Source organism: Myotis nattereri (genome assembly GCF_964212035.1).
Source record: "Myotis nattereri genome assembly, chromosome: 6".
Classification (NCBI taxonomy): Eukaryota; Metazoa; Chordata; class Mammalia; order Chiroptera; family Vespertilionidae; genus Myotis; species Myotis nattereri.
In genome coordinates, this window is record NC_138081.1 from 26,906,677 (window position 1) to 26,923,953 (window position 17,277).

General features: G+C 39.6%; 1 protein-coding gene across 4 annotated transcripts in view; it reads left to right on the forward strand.

Moving 5' to 3' along the window:
• The window catches only part of BEND6 (BEN domain containing 6), a 49,197-nt gene that overhangs the window by 9,037 nt on the left and 22,883 nt on the right, over positions 1-17,277 (forward strand). For 2 of the 4 annotated variants that reach the window (XM_081094143.1, XM_081094140.1), the window contains exon 2: positions 10,094-10,310. In XM_081094143.1, coding sequence (XP_080950269.1) covers positions 10,191-10,310 — 120 coding nt within the window. In that variant the 5' untranslated portion in view covers positions 10,094-10,190. Of the gene's footprint in view, positions 1-1,485; positions 2,051-2,783; positions 2,957-10,093; positions 10,311-17,277 lie in introns of those variants that run through there. The other 2 variants (XM_081094142.1, XM_081094141.1) reach the window with 2 other exon arrangements.

Here is a 17,277-nt window from a genome sequence, read left to right on the forward strand (position 1 = left end):
CCGGCCGGTAGCCGGCAGCCAAGGAAATGAGGCCCTGGCCAGCAGCCAACAGTCACTATGGACCCTACCCATGCACGAATTTCATGCACTGGACCTCTAGTCATCTAATATATTTGGAAGAGAAACTGGAAGACTATGTTGAACTATCTACTAGTATATAGCAAGATTTTACCTTTACCAATAAATAAATAAATAAATAAATAAATAAATAAATAAATAAAAATAGGATTTCACTAAGCTTTCTATCCTTTGGTAGAAGGTCAAGTTTACCCTTCCCCTCTTCCTATGAATAGGATGTACATTTGCCTGAAGTTGTATCTCACCCTGGCTGTTTGACAACTTCTCAGCTATAGAATCACTGGCTTACAACATTGACCCAAAGTGCCACTGCTGTTGAGTCTCCTGTCTTTGACGTGCCTGAACCTTGAGGTTGGCTTGCACACAGCCAGTTCAGTGTCTCCTCCTTGGTTTATAACACTCTGGGTTTCAGAAGGATTAAATAGATCCATTCCATTTTCTTGGGCTTCCTTCCTTGATTAATACTTGCATTCTCCACCCTTAACTAGATTCCTAGTGCTGACTTGTCCTACAACTGTCTATACCCAGGCTTGGCAGGACAGGTAATAGAGAGAAGATAGTCTCTTACACTCCCTTCCTTTTCATTATTCTATGAATTTATTGATAGAAAAATACGGTCACTCATAAATATATACTTATGTATTATTCTAATGACCTATACATAGGAGATAGAGAAATGATAAAAATGTGAAATGTTGCTGAACATTTTTTAAAATGTTGCTTGAACGTGGTACAAAAGAATATTAGAGCAAGAAGAGAAACTTACTGGTAGTAGGTGAGGGGGCAAACCACTTAAGATGATTTATTAAGTAAATTATCTAATGCCTCTCAGCACATTAATTATGTTTATACTTAAACTTTTGAAACAACAAAAGTACAATATTAATAGAGACATTGATAAATGGTAATCAGTTATTTCATTAATACATGATATTAATATAAGGTATAATGGGGTACATATTTCAAAGAGAAATTAGTTTGCCCTTTCATGTTATAATTGTAAGATAAATTAATGTTTGAAGGTTGACTTACTCCTGATTATTATGCATAGGGATTGATTCTTACATCAAAATTATTACATTTTGTGAATTTTTAAAATTGGCCTAAAACATTAGTGTTTTAGAATATGACTACTTAAAGCAAAAAAAAAAAAACAAAAACACATGATGATCTCATCTTGCTCTCAGCTTTTAAGATGAATAAAATGTTCCACATGAATCAAAAAATGTGAAGTGGAAGATGATTTGTATGACTTGTAGTTATCCTAAAATAGAACTTTTAATTGATTCTTACTCTCCTTTAAGCTTAACTCTGCATTTGTGTTTCTGATAAATAGGGAAAAGACATGTAAATATAACGGGGTGAGGGAACAGTTAGCATACTACAAGAAGAAAGTACTCATAAAAATTAGTATTTCTTTTTTTAAAAACCTTCATTGTTGAGAATATTACAGATGTCCCCTTTCCTCCCCCCATGTACCCCTCCACCTGGTTCCCGCTCCACCCAGGCATTCACCACCCTATTGTCTGTGTCCCTAGGTAACGCATGTATGCATATCAGTTCTTTGGTTAATCACTTCCTGGTCCCCCTCCCCACTTCCATCTGAGATTCATCAGTCTGTTCCATGTGTTCATGCTTCTGGTTCTATTTTATTCATCTGTTTATTTTGTTCATTAAATTCTTTGTTCATTTATTTTGATTTTTAGATTCAGTTGTTGATAGATATGCATTTACCAGTATTGTTCATATTTTTTATCTTTTATTTGTTCTTCTTTTTCTTAAAAAAGACCCTTTAGCATTTCTTAGGCTCTGCGTAGTCTTCCATCCAATCTAAGTAATGCAATCATAGTTTGGCAGCATTGCTGAACCATCCTAAAGTATATTGATCATCTTTTTAATCAGGATATTGCTGGAGCAACTTGGAAATTGAAAATGTGTTTGACATCATTTGGACATAAAGGGAGTAAAAAGAGTGAGTTGAATTGCTCCCTAATGGACATTAGTAAAACCTAGTAACTTCTATCTAGAAGTCAAAAACAGTGAAAAGCAAGCCATCCAAGCACTTGTTTTAGAGTGCTGTGGGTGCTGCAGGAGAAGGCACCCAATGTTTTAAATATATATAATTAAAAATAATAATATGGATATTTCTCCTCCATGTTCCACCATGCTTAGTGCTGGGCTGAAACTAGTAGTCCATTTCACAGAAAACATTAAAACAGCCCCTGAATGTTTAGAATGACATTGGCACTATTTTCCTGGCAATTTGGAACTCATTTAGAGGGGAATCCTCAGTTCCTATTCTGTATTGCAGGGGACCTTGTATGTCAATATGGTCCAAAACCGGGATGTATAGAAAGCAACCCAAAACACTTGAAAATTATGAAAGGGTACTTAAGATTTATTGTAGTACTATACTTGCCTTTTGCAATTTTTATTTCATTCATAATAGAGAGTTTATATTTAAATCCAAAGGCAGATGAGACACCTGAATTATATTTTGATATTCATTTGGTTTCCTTAAGCTTGGTGACTTTTGTTTCTTAGTATCTTAGAGGTGGCTTTTGCATTTTGGAATTTCTGCATTAATTTTTTCATTAATTTATTAAAAGTAAACCTAACCTATATGCATTAAGAATTTATATTTTTATTAACTTCATTTGCATTCTTTAGTTACTAACTTCATCTTCCTCTGTCTTGCTTTTTAGATATCATTTTTTACAGTTTGGATGTTGCTTAGAGCATTATTTTCAAACCATGGGTTATGACACATTAGTGAGTTGGGAAATCAATTGAATGTGCTCTGACCAGCACTTTAAAAAATGAAATAAAATCCAGTAGTTATAATAGGAACTGAGAAAGGGCATCATATGTAGTAAGGGTGAGTATGTTTCATGAAATTTTGTTTCAGATATTTGTGTGTGCGTGTACATGTGTGTTTTGGAACAAAATGTAAAATGAATTTTTTACTATGAGCTGCAGTAAAAAAAAAAAAAGATTCAAAACCATTGGCTTGTGTTCTTCATCCAACCACGGATATCGGATGTCCTCATGGATGTGGTTATGTTTAAACTCATCCATATAACTAGCTAGGGAGTTAATGAAATGCTTTCTATCCGCAAAAAATAAAGAGGGGGAGATTACTACATAGTGAATTTTTTACTATCAGGAGCTTGTAGTCTTTAATTAATAGCACATTATTAACATCCCTTCTGCATTTGCTAATTGGCAAATAATATAAACACAGAATTATCTGGTTATGGAAGTTATAACAAACACCCACCTGAAATCTACCCAAAAGTAGTCATTAGAAAAGGGGTCTGATATGTCCATTCGGTTTGGTCTTGAGCAAATTGTTTGTGAAGAAACTTGAGGATTTGCTCTTTAACTAAATCACATCAGCAAGAGAGAGTTTTAGCATTCCGTTTTTGTGAAATATTTCTTTTTCCAAAATTTTAATTGTGGCAAAACACATGACATAAAATTTAGCATCTTAGTCATTTGCAAGTGTACAGTTCAGAGGCATGAAATACGGTCACATTGTTATGCAGTCATCACCACAGTCCATCTTCAGAACTCTTTTCATCTTGCAAAACTGAAACTCTATACCCGTCAAATAATATCTTCCCATTCCCTCTCCCCCTACCCTGGGGTTATCTTCAACCCCAGCAAACCAGAACTCTGAAATCTGTCACCATTACTAAATAATATTTTTAAAATATGTTTTTATTGGTTTTAGAAAGAGAGGAAGGGAAACAGAGAAATATTGATGTGAGAGAGAAACATCGATCTGTGCCTTCTGCACACCCACCACTGGGGATCGAACCACAACCGGGCATGTGCCCTGACTGGGAATTGAACCGGCGACCTTTTGGTGCATGGGATGACGCTCAAATAACTGAGCCACACCAGCCAAAACAATTAAATAATATTTAACAGGTCCCTGTAAGCTAGTAATGTTTTTCAGTTCTAAATAGTTGAAAAAATAATAAAGAATAACATATCATGATATGTAGAAATTATATAAAATTCAAGTTTCAGTGTCCATAAATATATACGGCCACACTTATGTGTTCACATGGTGCCTATGGCTGTTTTCATGCTGTGCGACAGATTTGAGTAGTTGTGACAGCAACCATATGGGTCAGTCTCATCACTTTGTACTTAATGCTGCTCAGTGTCCACAAGTCACAGTGATGCAGTTATAATAACTCGATGGTGTTTTAGTGTCATGCATATTGTCATCATATGGCATATTATTTTATTTTTTATGATCAGTGCATGGTAATCATGTTAAAACAAGAAAAAAAAGAGAAAACTGGACTTAGTATTTTAAAGTTGAATGAAGTATGGATTATTTTGTTATAAAATGGCAAAGCATTGTGTGTATTATACAGTGACACTATAGCTCTGCTAAAAGAACATGATAAATGTCTACATTATCAAAATAAGCAGTCATTGCAATATTTCCAGCTTACAGGACAGCAACAGTCAGAATAATTAGAAATTTTAAAATGAAATATCACAGCAGAATTTCTTCTCCAAAAAAAAAAAAATGAAAATGAGTCTAAAACCAAAATAAGTTTTTGATTGGTTCATTTGTTAGCTGAGCAAGGAATGCCATCTACCAATAATGAATTAATTAAATCATGTTTGATTGCAATAGCTGAAGACTATTAGCCTATCAGCAAAAGCAGTTGCTCAAAGAATTGAGGACATCAGGAATAACATACTAATTAAAAAACAAGGCAAATGGCTGAGTTTTTCCATTTTTCCAGCAGTTTGTTGCAAAAATTCTTCTCGTTTAATTACCTTAGCATTCTTGTTAAAAAACTAATTGAGCGCCCTAGTGGGTTTGGCTGAGTGAATGGAGCGTTGGCCTGAGGATTGAAGGGTCCTAGGTTCGATTCCGGTCAAGGGCACATGCCTGGGTTGCTGACTCGATCCCCAGTAGGGGGCATGCAGCAGACAGCTGGTCAATGATTCTCCCTCATCATTGATGTTTCTATCTCTGTCTCCCTTTCCTTCCCTCTCTGAAATCAATAAAAAATACATTTTTAAAAAATCGACTATAGATATAAGGGTTTATTTCTGAACTCTCCATTTTATTCCAATGATTTATGTATCTATCCTTATGTCAGTACCAAACTATCTTGATTACTATAGCTTTGTAGTAAGATTTGAAATTGGGAAGTGTGCTTTTTCCAAGTTTCTTCTTTTTCAAGATTGTTTTGGCAATCATGACTCACATTTCCAAAAAAAAATGTAAAGGTCACCTTGACAATTTTTGAAAATATCATATATTATTGACTAAATAGTGTCAGGAGTGAACTTCATTCTTGTGGACTTGACCACTGTCAGTTCCATACATTTTTTTATAAATAGAAACTAGAGGCCCGGTGCACAAAAATTTGTGCACTGGGGGGAGGGGGGTTCCTCAGCCCGGCCTGTGCCCTCTCTGAGTCTGGGACCCCTTGGGGGATGATCACCTGCTGGCTTAGGCCTGCTCCCCCGGGGATTGGGCCTAAGCTGGCAATCAGACATCCCTCTGGCAGCCCGGCAGCCCTCGGGGAATGTCCACTTGCCAGCGGGGAGCAGACCTAAGCTGCAGTCGGACATCCTTAGCGCTGCTGAGGAGGCAGGAGAGGCTCCCACGACCACCACTGTACTGGCAGCCATCAGCCTGGCTTGTGGCTGAGCAGAGCTCCCCCATGTGGGAGCACACTGACCACCAGAGGGCAGCTCCTGCATTGAGAGTCTGCCCCCTGGTGGTCAGTGTGTGTCATAGTGACCAGTCATTCCCAGTCTTTCTGCTGTTAGGATCAGTTTGCATGTTACCTTTTTATTATATAGGATAGAGGCCTGGTACATGGGTGGTGGCCAGCTGGTTTGCCCTGAAGGGTGTCCCGGTCAGGGTGGGGGTCCCGCTGGGGTGCCTGGCCAGCCTGGGTGAGGGGCTGATGGCTGTTTGCAGCTGGTCACACCCCCTTCAGGGTGGGGGACCCCACTGGGGTGCCTGGCCAGCCTGAATGAGGGGCTGATGGCTGTTTTCAGGCTGACCACACCCCCTTTAGGGTGGGGGTCCCCAATGGGGTGCCTGGCCAGTCTGGGTGAGGGGCTGAGGGCTGTTTTCAGGCTGGCCGGCAACTGAAGCTCCCAGCCTCTCCCTTTTTTTCTTTTTGTTTTATTCTGGGATTTATTTACCTTCTATAATTGAAACTTTGTTGCCGTCACTGGAGCTGAGAGCTGGCTCCAGCTCTGAAGCCACAGCCTGCTGAAAGCAGATATCTGGGGTTTGTTTAGCTTCTATAATTGAACCTCTGTTGCTTTCAGAGCTCAGAGCTGGGCTGCGGCAGGTGGGGAACCTTGGCTTCCTCCATTACTGGAGCAAGCAAGCCTCATGCTCGCTTCAGCTGCATGGCTGCAGGCCGCCATCTTTGTTGGCAGTTAATTTGCATATCGCCCTGATTAGCCAATGGGAAGCATAGCAGAGGTATAGTTAATTACCCTTTTTGTCTTTTATTAGATAGGATTGAATAGTCTAATTTGCCTTGCTTTATAACATTTTACTAGCTTACAGTAGAAATGTTTTACTGCAAATGTTTGAGCTCAAGGTCAACACTGAAATTTTTGTGAATGAGAATGACCCTTGACCACTCTTATGAAACACTGAATGGCTTTGGAAATTTTGGCTTTTGCTACAGACTTGATAATATTTCTTAATAAGTTCATTAACAAATTACAAGACAAAACAAGTATTTAATGCAAAACTTACAGGGAGGTAAAACCATTCTGATAACAACTAAATTGTGGCTTATAAGTAATGTTAACCTATTTTATACACTTCCCCTGCTGTCAAAAGTTGAAATAAGAAATGAAGATGTTGCCGAAACCGGTTTGGCTCAGTGGATAGAGCGTCGGCCTGTGGACTGAAAGGTCCCAGGTTCGATTCCGGTCAAGGGCATGTATCTGGGTTGCGGGCACATCCCCAGTGGGAGATGTGCAGGAGGCAGCTGATCAATGTTTCTCTCTCATCGATGTTTCTGACTCTCTATCTCTCGCCCTTCCTCTCTGTAAAAAATCAATAAAATATTTAAAAAAAAAAAAAAAGAAATGAAGATGTTTACCCTGACTCAGATTACATTGGATTTACTTTTCAAGTTCAAATTACAGCTCCACCATTGTCTTTTAGATGTCAATACAAATACAATGGAAATTTCCTTATTTTTTAAATATAGGCATACCTTGTTTATTGTGTGTTTCATTTATTGTGCTTTACAGATATTATGTTTTTTACAAACTGAGTGTTTGCAACAACCCTGCAGCAAGCGAGTCTGTCAGCATTTTTTCAACAGCATTTGTTCATTTCCTGTCTCTGTCGCTTTTTTGGTAATTCTTGCAATATTCCAAATTTTTCATTATTATTATATCTGTTATGTTGATTAATGATCAATGATCTTTGATGCTACTATCATAATTGTTTGGGGCAGCATGAATGCACCTGTATGAGGCTACAGATTTAATTAATAAATGTTGTGTGTGTTCTTACTTCTCTACCAACCAGCAGATCCCCCATCTCTTTCCCTCTAATTGGGCCTGTTCCCTGAGACACAACAATATTGAAATTAGACCAATTAATAACCCGACAATGGCCTCTCAGTGTTCAAGTGAGAGGAAGAGGTGTAGGTCTCTAAATTTAAATCAAAAGCTAGAAATGATTAAGCTTAGTGAGGAAGGCATGTCAAAAACCAAGATAGGCCAAAAGCTAGGCCTCTTACACCAAACAGTTAGCCAAGATGTAAATGCAAAGGAAAGGTTTTTGAAGAAAATTAAAAGTGCTACTCTAGTGAACACAGAAATCATTAGAAAGTTAAACAACCTTATTGCTGATATGGAGAATGATTTAGTATCTGGGTAGAAGATCAAACCAGCCAATTAAACAAGATGTACTGTTTTAAAAATTCCATTCCTGTTAGGAGACCTGTGTTACCAAAAACTTGTACTCAATTATTATTAGTATATATTCAGTTTTATAAATAAAAACTTTAGGAAATTTGTTCTTTCTAGCTCTGTACCTACATAGTATCCTTGACTTTACCTCTTGGCCTGCAAAGCCTAAAATATTTACCATCTGACAAAATGTTCGCTGACCTTGCTCTGGGTAAATAGACTAATGATATTTACTGAAAGTGTAGTTTTCATCTATGGAATGCTCTTCATTGTATGTCCCTGATTTAGGATTGTTTTTGGAAAACATACCTAGGTTTTATGGATTGATAAATTCCTAGAATGGTCATGTAAGCTAGGCTCTGTGAAATAAAATGGAAATGTGTCACAACTTAAACACCCACCACTGTGCGAGGCGGCCTCCAAACCTCACTTAGAAGCCTCAGCTATTATTCTAGACTACAAAGTACCTATATGGTGTTGGAAGGAAGGACCTATAAGCCAGGAGGATGTTCTAGACCTCTCCTTACTCTGCCTGTGCCTCTTGGTTGCTGTATCTTTAAAATTATTAATAAAACTTAGTATTAGGTAAGATCTCTGATATTTGTGAATCACATGTAACACTCTAGCCCAGGGGTGGGCAAACTTTTTGACTCGAGGGCCACAATGGGTTCTTAAACTGGACCGGAGGGCCGGAACAAAAGCATGGATGGAGTGTTTGTGTGAACTAATATAAATTCAAAGTAAACATCATTACATAAAAGGGTACGGTCTTTTTTTTCAATAGTTTCATTCATTTCAAACGGACCGGATCCGGCCCGCGGGCCGTAGTTTGCCCACGGCTGCTCTAGCCTATATGTTAGTCAAGTACTATTTATGTATTTGAAAACCTCAAGTAAGTTTTCAGCAAATCACAATATACAATTCTGAAAAGACCGTCTTAAATATTATTTTATGGTTGGGTTAGAGAATAATGAATTTCTCTTAAAATAGGTAAAAGAACCATATTTTCTAATATAATTACTTAGTGTAATTCAGTAAGGAGCATATGTTACCTTTTACTCAAATGTCCACATATTTCTTGAGGTCCCTTTAAGCTCAGCCTTTTCTGTTGATAAAGTTTTGTTATTTATAATAAAATACCTTTTCATGAAATCAAACCAATATATGCAAGTGATAAGGATGCTAAGATCAAATGTGCAGCATCATCTATACACCATCTGCAGTGAAAGTTAAATTAGATCATCTCAACCCTATTTGACCTAAGGACTGCATTGAAAGATGATTGTCCCTTAAAATTTTTCTAAAATGTATTGTTGCCTTTGAGATATTTTTACCTCGTTTTTAAAAATTGATTTCAGAGAAGAAGGGAGAGGGAGAAAGAGATAGAAACATCAATGATGAGAGAGAATCATTGATCTACTGCCTCCTGCACACCCCCTACTGGGGATCAAGCCCCCAAGCCAGGCATGTGCCCTTGACTAGAATCAAGCCTGGGACCCTTCAGTCTGCAGGCCAACGCTCTCTCCACTGAGCCAAACCAGCTAGGGCATACCCCATTCTTCATGGTATAAGTCTTAAGTTTATACCAAGGAAACCTTCCATCTCAAAACTTTAGAGTTTTCAGGGGGAAAAAAACTTCTCAATAATTTGTATTGATCTACCTTGGAATATTTTGGTCCTGATGAGATCTGCTACTATTGTCTTTTTCCTAAAGATGTATAACTTCAGTCCTCTGAAATAGTGTTTGCATAAATTTATAACATTTCTACTTTGTCTTATAGACTCCTCATAACTGATTGACAAGAAAAAACTTGTAAATATGGGAAAATATTAACTATTTTATAAGTGACAACTCAGTGCATATCACATTATAGAAGCATTACATCATGATGATGGTGATGATGAAATTGAAAGACTTTTGAGTCAAATGAAAATGTGTACTAAATTGGTCAGTGGGAGAAAGAATGATGGGAAACTTTTAGTAAAAGGAATTACTTTGAGTGGCTATTGCCATTATGAAACATACAGTTGTAAATATATTATGTATCCTTTTGGTTTTGTTTTTAAGGAAAAACATTAACTTTTGGGCTACATCTGGAATAGCATCATCTACATGGACATTCCCTCCTACAATTTCAGAAAACCTCTGCTAACTCATTGATACAATGCAGACGACCTTCCCAACAGATGAAGTTAGCAATACCCAAGCTCTTAGAAAAGGAAAGAGGAAAAGGACTGAGACAATGGACTCAGAGAATGCAAACAGTGACATGGATAAAGGACAGGTTGGTGTTCTGTTTCCTTCATATAATTTTATTATCTAGCTCCACCACAATTCCCTAATGCCTCTCATAATTTATTAGTACTTTCCCTGTTCTATTAATTTATTCTTCCCTTTAATTTTTTATTCAATCAGGGAATAAAATTGCATGTTTCCTTTTTATGTTGAACAATTTGAATTTGAAACATACTCAAAATACATTTTACCTGCTTCCATTTAAAAATGACCAATTATGCCATTGTTCAAACTTTCCTTGGTGTTCTGAGGAATTGAAGATCAGCAAACTGTCAGCAAATACGTTTTTCTTTCAAAAAAACACTGGAGAAACTGGAATACCTCTTCTTTAACATTTACTGTTTTTTTTATTACATTTTTTAGCCCATCTTCATAACTGGTTTGGTCAGGGTGCCTTTCCTATTTTCATGTATTCATTGATTACTTTTGGAGCTAAATTCCTCACTCTCTTCTCTTCAATCTATCATTGGGTTTATTCTGTGTCTTTTTATTTGTTTTTCTTTGTAATACAAGTATTTGTGTATGTCTCCATAACACATAGTGTTTTATGTGTGTGTATACTTATTTTTTAAAATATATGCTAAACATTCTCATGGTTTAAAATATTTTTAGTCTTTTGGGGATGATGTCTACAGACATTCAGAATGATCCAGCGTTTGCATACTGTTTTAGGCTATATCCTATAATACAACCTATAATAAAACTAGGCTGTCCTGAATCCCTGGTAATGGAAATTTATCTTTATACCATGAAAGTTGGGAAGCACCAAAATCCACAAATGGAGTGTGCCCAGGCAAATTATAAGGAGCTTAGGTCATAAGACCAAAAGTTCTGATGAGGTTGTCTAAAATGCAAAAGTATGTCAGCAGTGCCCATGGTGGTTCCATGTGTGTGAAATGTATCTGTGACATGACCAAGCATGCTTTTTTGATTAAGGAGCAGAAAATCACTGTGAAAGTGTTGGAGGCATAAGCACAGAATCAGAAAGCTAAATTTAAAAATGCAGCTTTTTTGAATAATAAAAAATAAAAAGGATATGTATATATATGATATACATATAGGCCAGGCGGGTGTGACTCAATGGTTGAGTGTCAACCTGTGAACCAGGAGGTCAAGGTTCAATTCCCAGTCAGGGCACATGCCCAGGTTGCGGGCACAATCCCCAGAGGAGAGCATGCAGGAGGCAGCTGATCAATGATTCTGTCATCATTGATGCTTCAGTCTCTCTCTCCCTTCCTCTCTGAAATCATTATTATATATATATTAGAGGTAAACACTGGAAAGTCTCCCTCCCTTCCCTATGTCCCATCTACGCTATTCCCACCTCCTACCACATTGATTGCTTTCTTGTTATCCCTTTTGTGTTTCTTAATTCAAATAAAGCAAATATAAATATAAATATTTTTATTCCCTCTTTTGCCCAAAAAGTAACTTACCAGACATGCTGCATTGTACTTTGCTGTTTTACTTATTTTGAAGATCTTTCCACTAGTACATAAAGATCTTATTCTTTTTTACAGCTCCATATTATTCCACTGTGTGTATGTACCATTCTTTATCTAACCCATCCCCTATGATGGGTTTGGCTTGCTACCAATCTTTTTCTTTTTACAAATGACGCTTCACTGTACAACCTTGTGGATATATCATTTGGTACATCATTTCGTAGTACGTTGGTATATACCTCAATCTGTTTCTGATTTTTCAATCAGCACTGATTTTAACATCTATTATGCATCAGATCCATTGTGTCTAACTATTACATAGCACAATATTCACTTATCCTTTCCTCTGATGATGAACACTTAGCCTTTGCTTCTACGAACACTGATGAAATAAATATCCTCATATATGTTCTTTTAAGAAACAGTGTGAAAATTTCTCTGAACTAACTACATAGGATAGTGATTTATGGCTTATAAGTTACTAGAGGTCCAGTGCACAAAAATTTGTGCACTCGGGGGGGAGGAGGGGGTCCCTCAGCCCGGCCTGTGCCCTCTCGCAGTCTGGGACCCCTCAGGAGATAACGACCTGCTGGCTTAGGCCTGCTCCCGGGTGGCAGAGGGCAGGCCTAATCCCTAGGTGCAGCCCCTTGTCAGGCTCAGAGCAGGGGCGATTGGGGAGTTGGGGTGCCGCCCCTTGTCATGCACAGAGCAGGGCAGATTGGGAGGTTGCGATGCCACCCTCAGTCACACTCAGGGTAGGGCCGATTGGGGGGTTGGGGCACCGCACCCTGTCATACTCAAGGCAGGGTCGATGGGGAGGTTGCGGCGCCACCCCATGTCACACACAGAGCAAGACCCTTCAGGGGGGTTGGGGCTCCGTACCCTGTCATGCACAGAGCAGGGCCAATCAGGGGGTTGGGGTGCTGCCCCCTGTCACGCACAGAGGAGGGCCCATCAGGGGGTTGAGGAGCTCCCCCCTGTCACTCACAGAGTAGGGCCGATAGGGGAGTTGAGGCACCGCCCCCTGTCACACTCAGGGCAGGGCAGATCAGGGGGTTGGGGCGCCGCCCTCTATCACCCACAGAGCAGGGCCGATCAGGGGGGTGGGGCACCGCCACTGTCACACTCAAGGCAGGGCCGATGGGGAGGTTATGGCTCTACCCCGTCACACACAGAGCAGGGCCCGTGGGGGGTGGGGTTGGAGCGCCGCACACTGTCACACACAGAGCAGGGCCGATCAGGGGGTTGGGGCACCTTCCCCTGTCACAAACAGAGCAGGGTGGATAGGGAGGTTGTGGCCCCGCCCCCTGTCACACACAGAGCTGCAGGGCAATCAGGGGGTTTGGGCGCTGCCCCTTCACACTGATCCTGGTGCCAGGAGGCCTCTCGGCTCCGCTGATCCCGGTGCTGGGAGGCATATTACCCTTTTACTATATAGGATAGAGGCCTGGTGCACGGGTGGGGCTGGCTGGTTTGCCCTGAAGGGTGTCCTGGATCAGGGTGGGGGTTCCCACTGGGGTGGCTGGCTAGCCTGGGTGAGTGGATGATGGCTGTTTGAAGCTGGTCACACCCCCTTCAGGGTGGGGGTCCCCACTGGGGTACCTAGCCAGTCTGGGTGAGGGGCTGAGGGCTGTTTTCAGGCCAACTGAAGCTCCCAACTGCTCCTTTTTTTCTTTTTCTTTTTTATTCTGGGCCAGCTTTAGCTCTGGCTCCAGCTCTGAGGCTTCTGCTGCTGAAAGAAGGTATCCGGTTTGTTTCGGTTCTATAATCGAAACACTGTATAACTCCAGCTGTGAGATCCCGGGCTCGCTGAAAGCAGGTTTCTGGGTTTTTGTTTAGCTTCTATATTTGTTACAATGTTTCTTAAACTGCAGGCTCAGAGGCCGGCAAAGCAGGCGGGGAACGTTGGTTTCCTCCATCACTGAAGCAAGCAAGCCTCATGTTAGTTTCAAGCTGCCTGGCTGCCGGCTGCCATCTTGGCTGGCAGTTAATTTGCATATCTCACTGATTAGCCAATGGGAAGGGTAGCGGTCGTACACCAATTACCATGTTTCTCTTTTATTAGATAGGATGTGTTTATTTCTAGTTCTTTTGACTGGACACCATAACATTGCTTTCCAAAATGTCCACTTCGGTCTGTACATGAGGGATTCCTATATTTGTTCTTTTTTACTAACACTTTGCATTGATATCCAATTTTCATGTTTTTGGCAGTTGATGGGAGAAAGTATCTTGTCTCAATTTGCTGGTGCAGGTTTTGGGGATCCCTGGTTTCTTGAGAGGTAAGATAGTGACATGCTCTCGCAGGCTAGTATTGTGATTTCTTTAGACATTTATTTTTCTCAAAAACTTAATAGCTTTTTAAGCTTCTTATTTTACTTGGGATCCATTACAAGTAACTACAGCCAGAGAGCTTATTTGGTCAATAATAAGCCTGAAAACTCTCCTCTTTTATTATGCCATCTCTGCTCAGCCTCTTTCCTCTCCAACTTACGGCAGTTATCTAAAGACTGCGTGAAACAAAAAGCTTGAATCTGATCCTTCCCATTGGGATGGATCTCAGCGCCTAGCTGAGAACTTAAGAAGTTCTACAAAAAACCTTGAGGTCACAGTCTTACCCTCCAGCTACTTAGATGTAGAAGTAATTGGCTTTTTCAAACCTCGCAGATTTTTTTTTTATCCTCACCTGAGGATATGTTTATTGATTTTTTTTTAATATATTTTATTGAGTCTTTACAGTGAGGAAAGGAGAGAGATAGAGAGCCAGAAACATCGATGAGAGAGAAACATCGACCAGCTGCCTCCTGCACACTCCCCACTGGGGATGTGCCCGCAACCAAGATACATGCCCTTGACCGGAATCGAACCTGGGACCTTTCAGTCCACAGGCCAACGCTCTATCCACTGAGCCAAACCGGTTTTGGCATGTTTATTGATTTTAAAAAGAGGAAGGAAGAGAAGGAGAGGGAGAGAGGAAGAGAGAGAGAGAGAAGGGAGATAGAAACATCCATGTGAGAAAGAAACATCGATCGAGAGGCCCTGACTGGGGATTGAACCTACAACCTAGGTATGTGCCCTGACCAGGAATCAAACTTGCAACATTCGGCCAGGGCTCAAACCTTGCAAATTTAACATTATTGGATTCTCAGTCGGTTTAGATTGCAGGCTGTATTCTAAATGCAGATGAAAGAGAAACCTTTCATCTCTGCACACTGGCCAGCACCAACAAGAAGTCACTGATACACACCAACATTCTTTTTCCAGACTCAGGAAGCACATAGTCTTCCAGACCACAGTTTTACCAAATATGTCACCAAGGTCGAACAGGAGTCAACAGCTTTCTAGTATGTTATACCTGTGCTCTTTTTCCCACAGCCTGACATCTACCAGATTTGTGGTATCCTGCTTCTAGGTATCAAAATCTGGATTAGCGCCCGGCCGGTGTGGCTCCATGGTTGAGCGTCAAGCCAGGGACCATGAGGCCACCAGTTTGATTCCCTGTTGGGCACATGCACGGATTTTGGGCTCAATTCCCTGTGTGGGGCATACAGGAGGCAGCCAATTAATGTTTCTCTCTCATTGATGTTTCTATCTCTCTATCCCTCTCCCATCCACTCTCTCTAAAAAAATTAATAAAAAAATATATATATTTAAAATCTGGATTAGTAATCATATATATTGCAAAGGCTATAACAAAGACTCAAACAGTGGCTTATACAAGATAGAAGTTTTTTTCCCTTTCACATAACAGCAAGAGCAGTCCAGGGTTGGTATGCCAGCTCCACAATGTTGAGGATCCCTCTAATCTTGTGGCTCTACCTTCCTCAACACACAGCCTCTCTCTCTGGGACTAAGGTAACTACCACAGCCCCCACTGTCGTGGCTTTCTCTCTTATCAACACAGGAGAACATAGACAGGAGAAGCATGCTCATTCCTTTTAAGGTCATGATGCAGCAATGGTACACATTACTTCTACTCATATTTTATTGCAATACTTAGTCATATAGCTGTACTGAGCTGCATGGGAGTCTGGGAAATGTAATTGTTAGCTGACAGATACTTGCCCAGCTAAAAATCTATTATTGTAGAAGAATGAGAGAGCAATACCTGGAGGTAGCTAGCAGTCTCTGCCCCTGTGCATTTTTCTATTGGGTTTTTATTTTTTTTGTTGTTGTTGGATGTTTTAGTCTCTTCTAGTGGTTTTAATTCTTATCTTAATTGATTTGCATAAATATCTTATTATAGAAATTGGTCTCTTGTGGTTTTAGATATCACAAATATATTCTCCTGATCTGATATTTGTCTGTTAACTTTGTCTTCCACTGATGCTTACTAATGGATTATTAGCACTTGTTTGATTTCATTTCTTTCTTGTAGGAACTTGTCTAAAGTGGTTCGAACAATACATTTTAATATTTTTTAATTACAGCAGGTCCCCAAATAATGTCATTTTGTTCAGCATTGTTTCATTATAACAGTGATGAGATGCCATAGGAACTTAACTCTTGTATCTATCAATTAACCTTTGGTAAAATTGGTTTCATTATATGTCATTTCAATTAAAGTTGCAGAACTCATTGACAATGTTAAGTGAGGACTTACTGTACTCTCCATAGAACTATGATCTCAAAAGACACCCTTAAGTTAAAAAAAATCCTTCATTTCTATTTAATAAAATCCAGTAGATTTTATATATTTGAGTCAGTACATTAGTTTCTTGCCCATATATGATAATAGTAATTTTCATTACCATTTATGCATATTACATATATGTGTAATATATGTCACCTACACAAATATATGTAATAATGAGTATATACACAGATACATATATTTGTATACTTATAAAATGTATACATTAGAAGTCATACAAAAATCAGTTATTTTCTATATTTGATTTCATCTGACATTTAATTCTCCATCCTTGCTTGATAAGAAAATGAAAAGCTTAAATTTGTCCATTCACAGCGAATGACAGAATGTTCTAGTTTTTAAAAGTCCCTTTGAGCCATTGATTTAATTTCAGTCACTTCAAGATTTCAGCCTCTATGGATCCTAGATTCTTACCCTTCCCCTCTTTCTTTTTTCCCCCCGGGGAAGTGATGCAAGTCTTCAGAAATTTTCCGTATCATCCCAGCATCTGGAGGGGGATAGCTGATCTTCCTCCATGGTTCTGATTTTCCTGCCTGGTTCCCAGGCATCCAGCAATGTTAGTATTAGGTACAGCCAGCCCTTCCTGGTCCGTTGAGGCTTCTGTTGGCACCTGCCACTGAGGTTTGCCATCCTGGCACCCATTACCACCTTGTATAAGGTTAGGCACCCTGTGGCCTCTCTATGTAGTAAACTATTTCTCTTTCACCAGTTTCCCCAACACTTACCTATTCCTGACCAGGACACAGGGACCATTTGGGTTCTCTATCTGTTCTGCATGAGCCCTGGGAAGTCTGGGTGCTGTCTCCAGTCTATTTGTCCAGATACCAGTTTGGGTCATTTCTAATTTATGGCCCAGA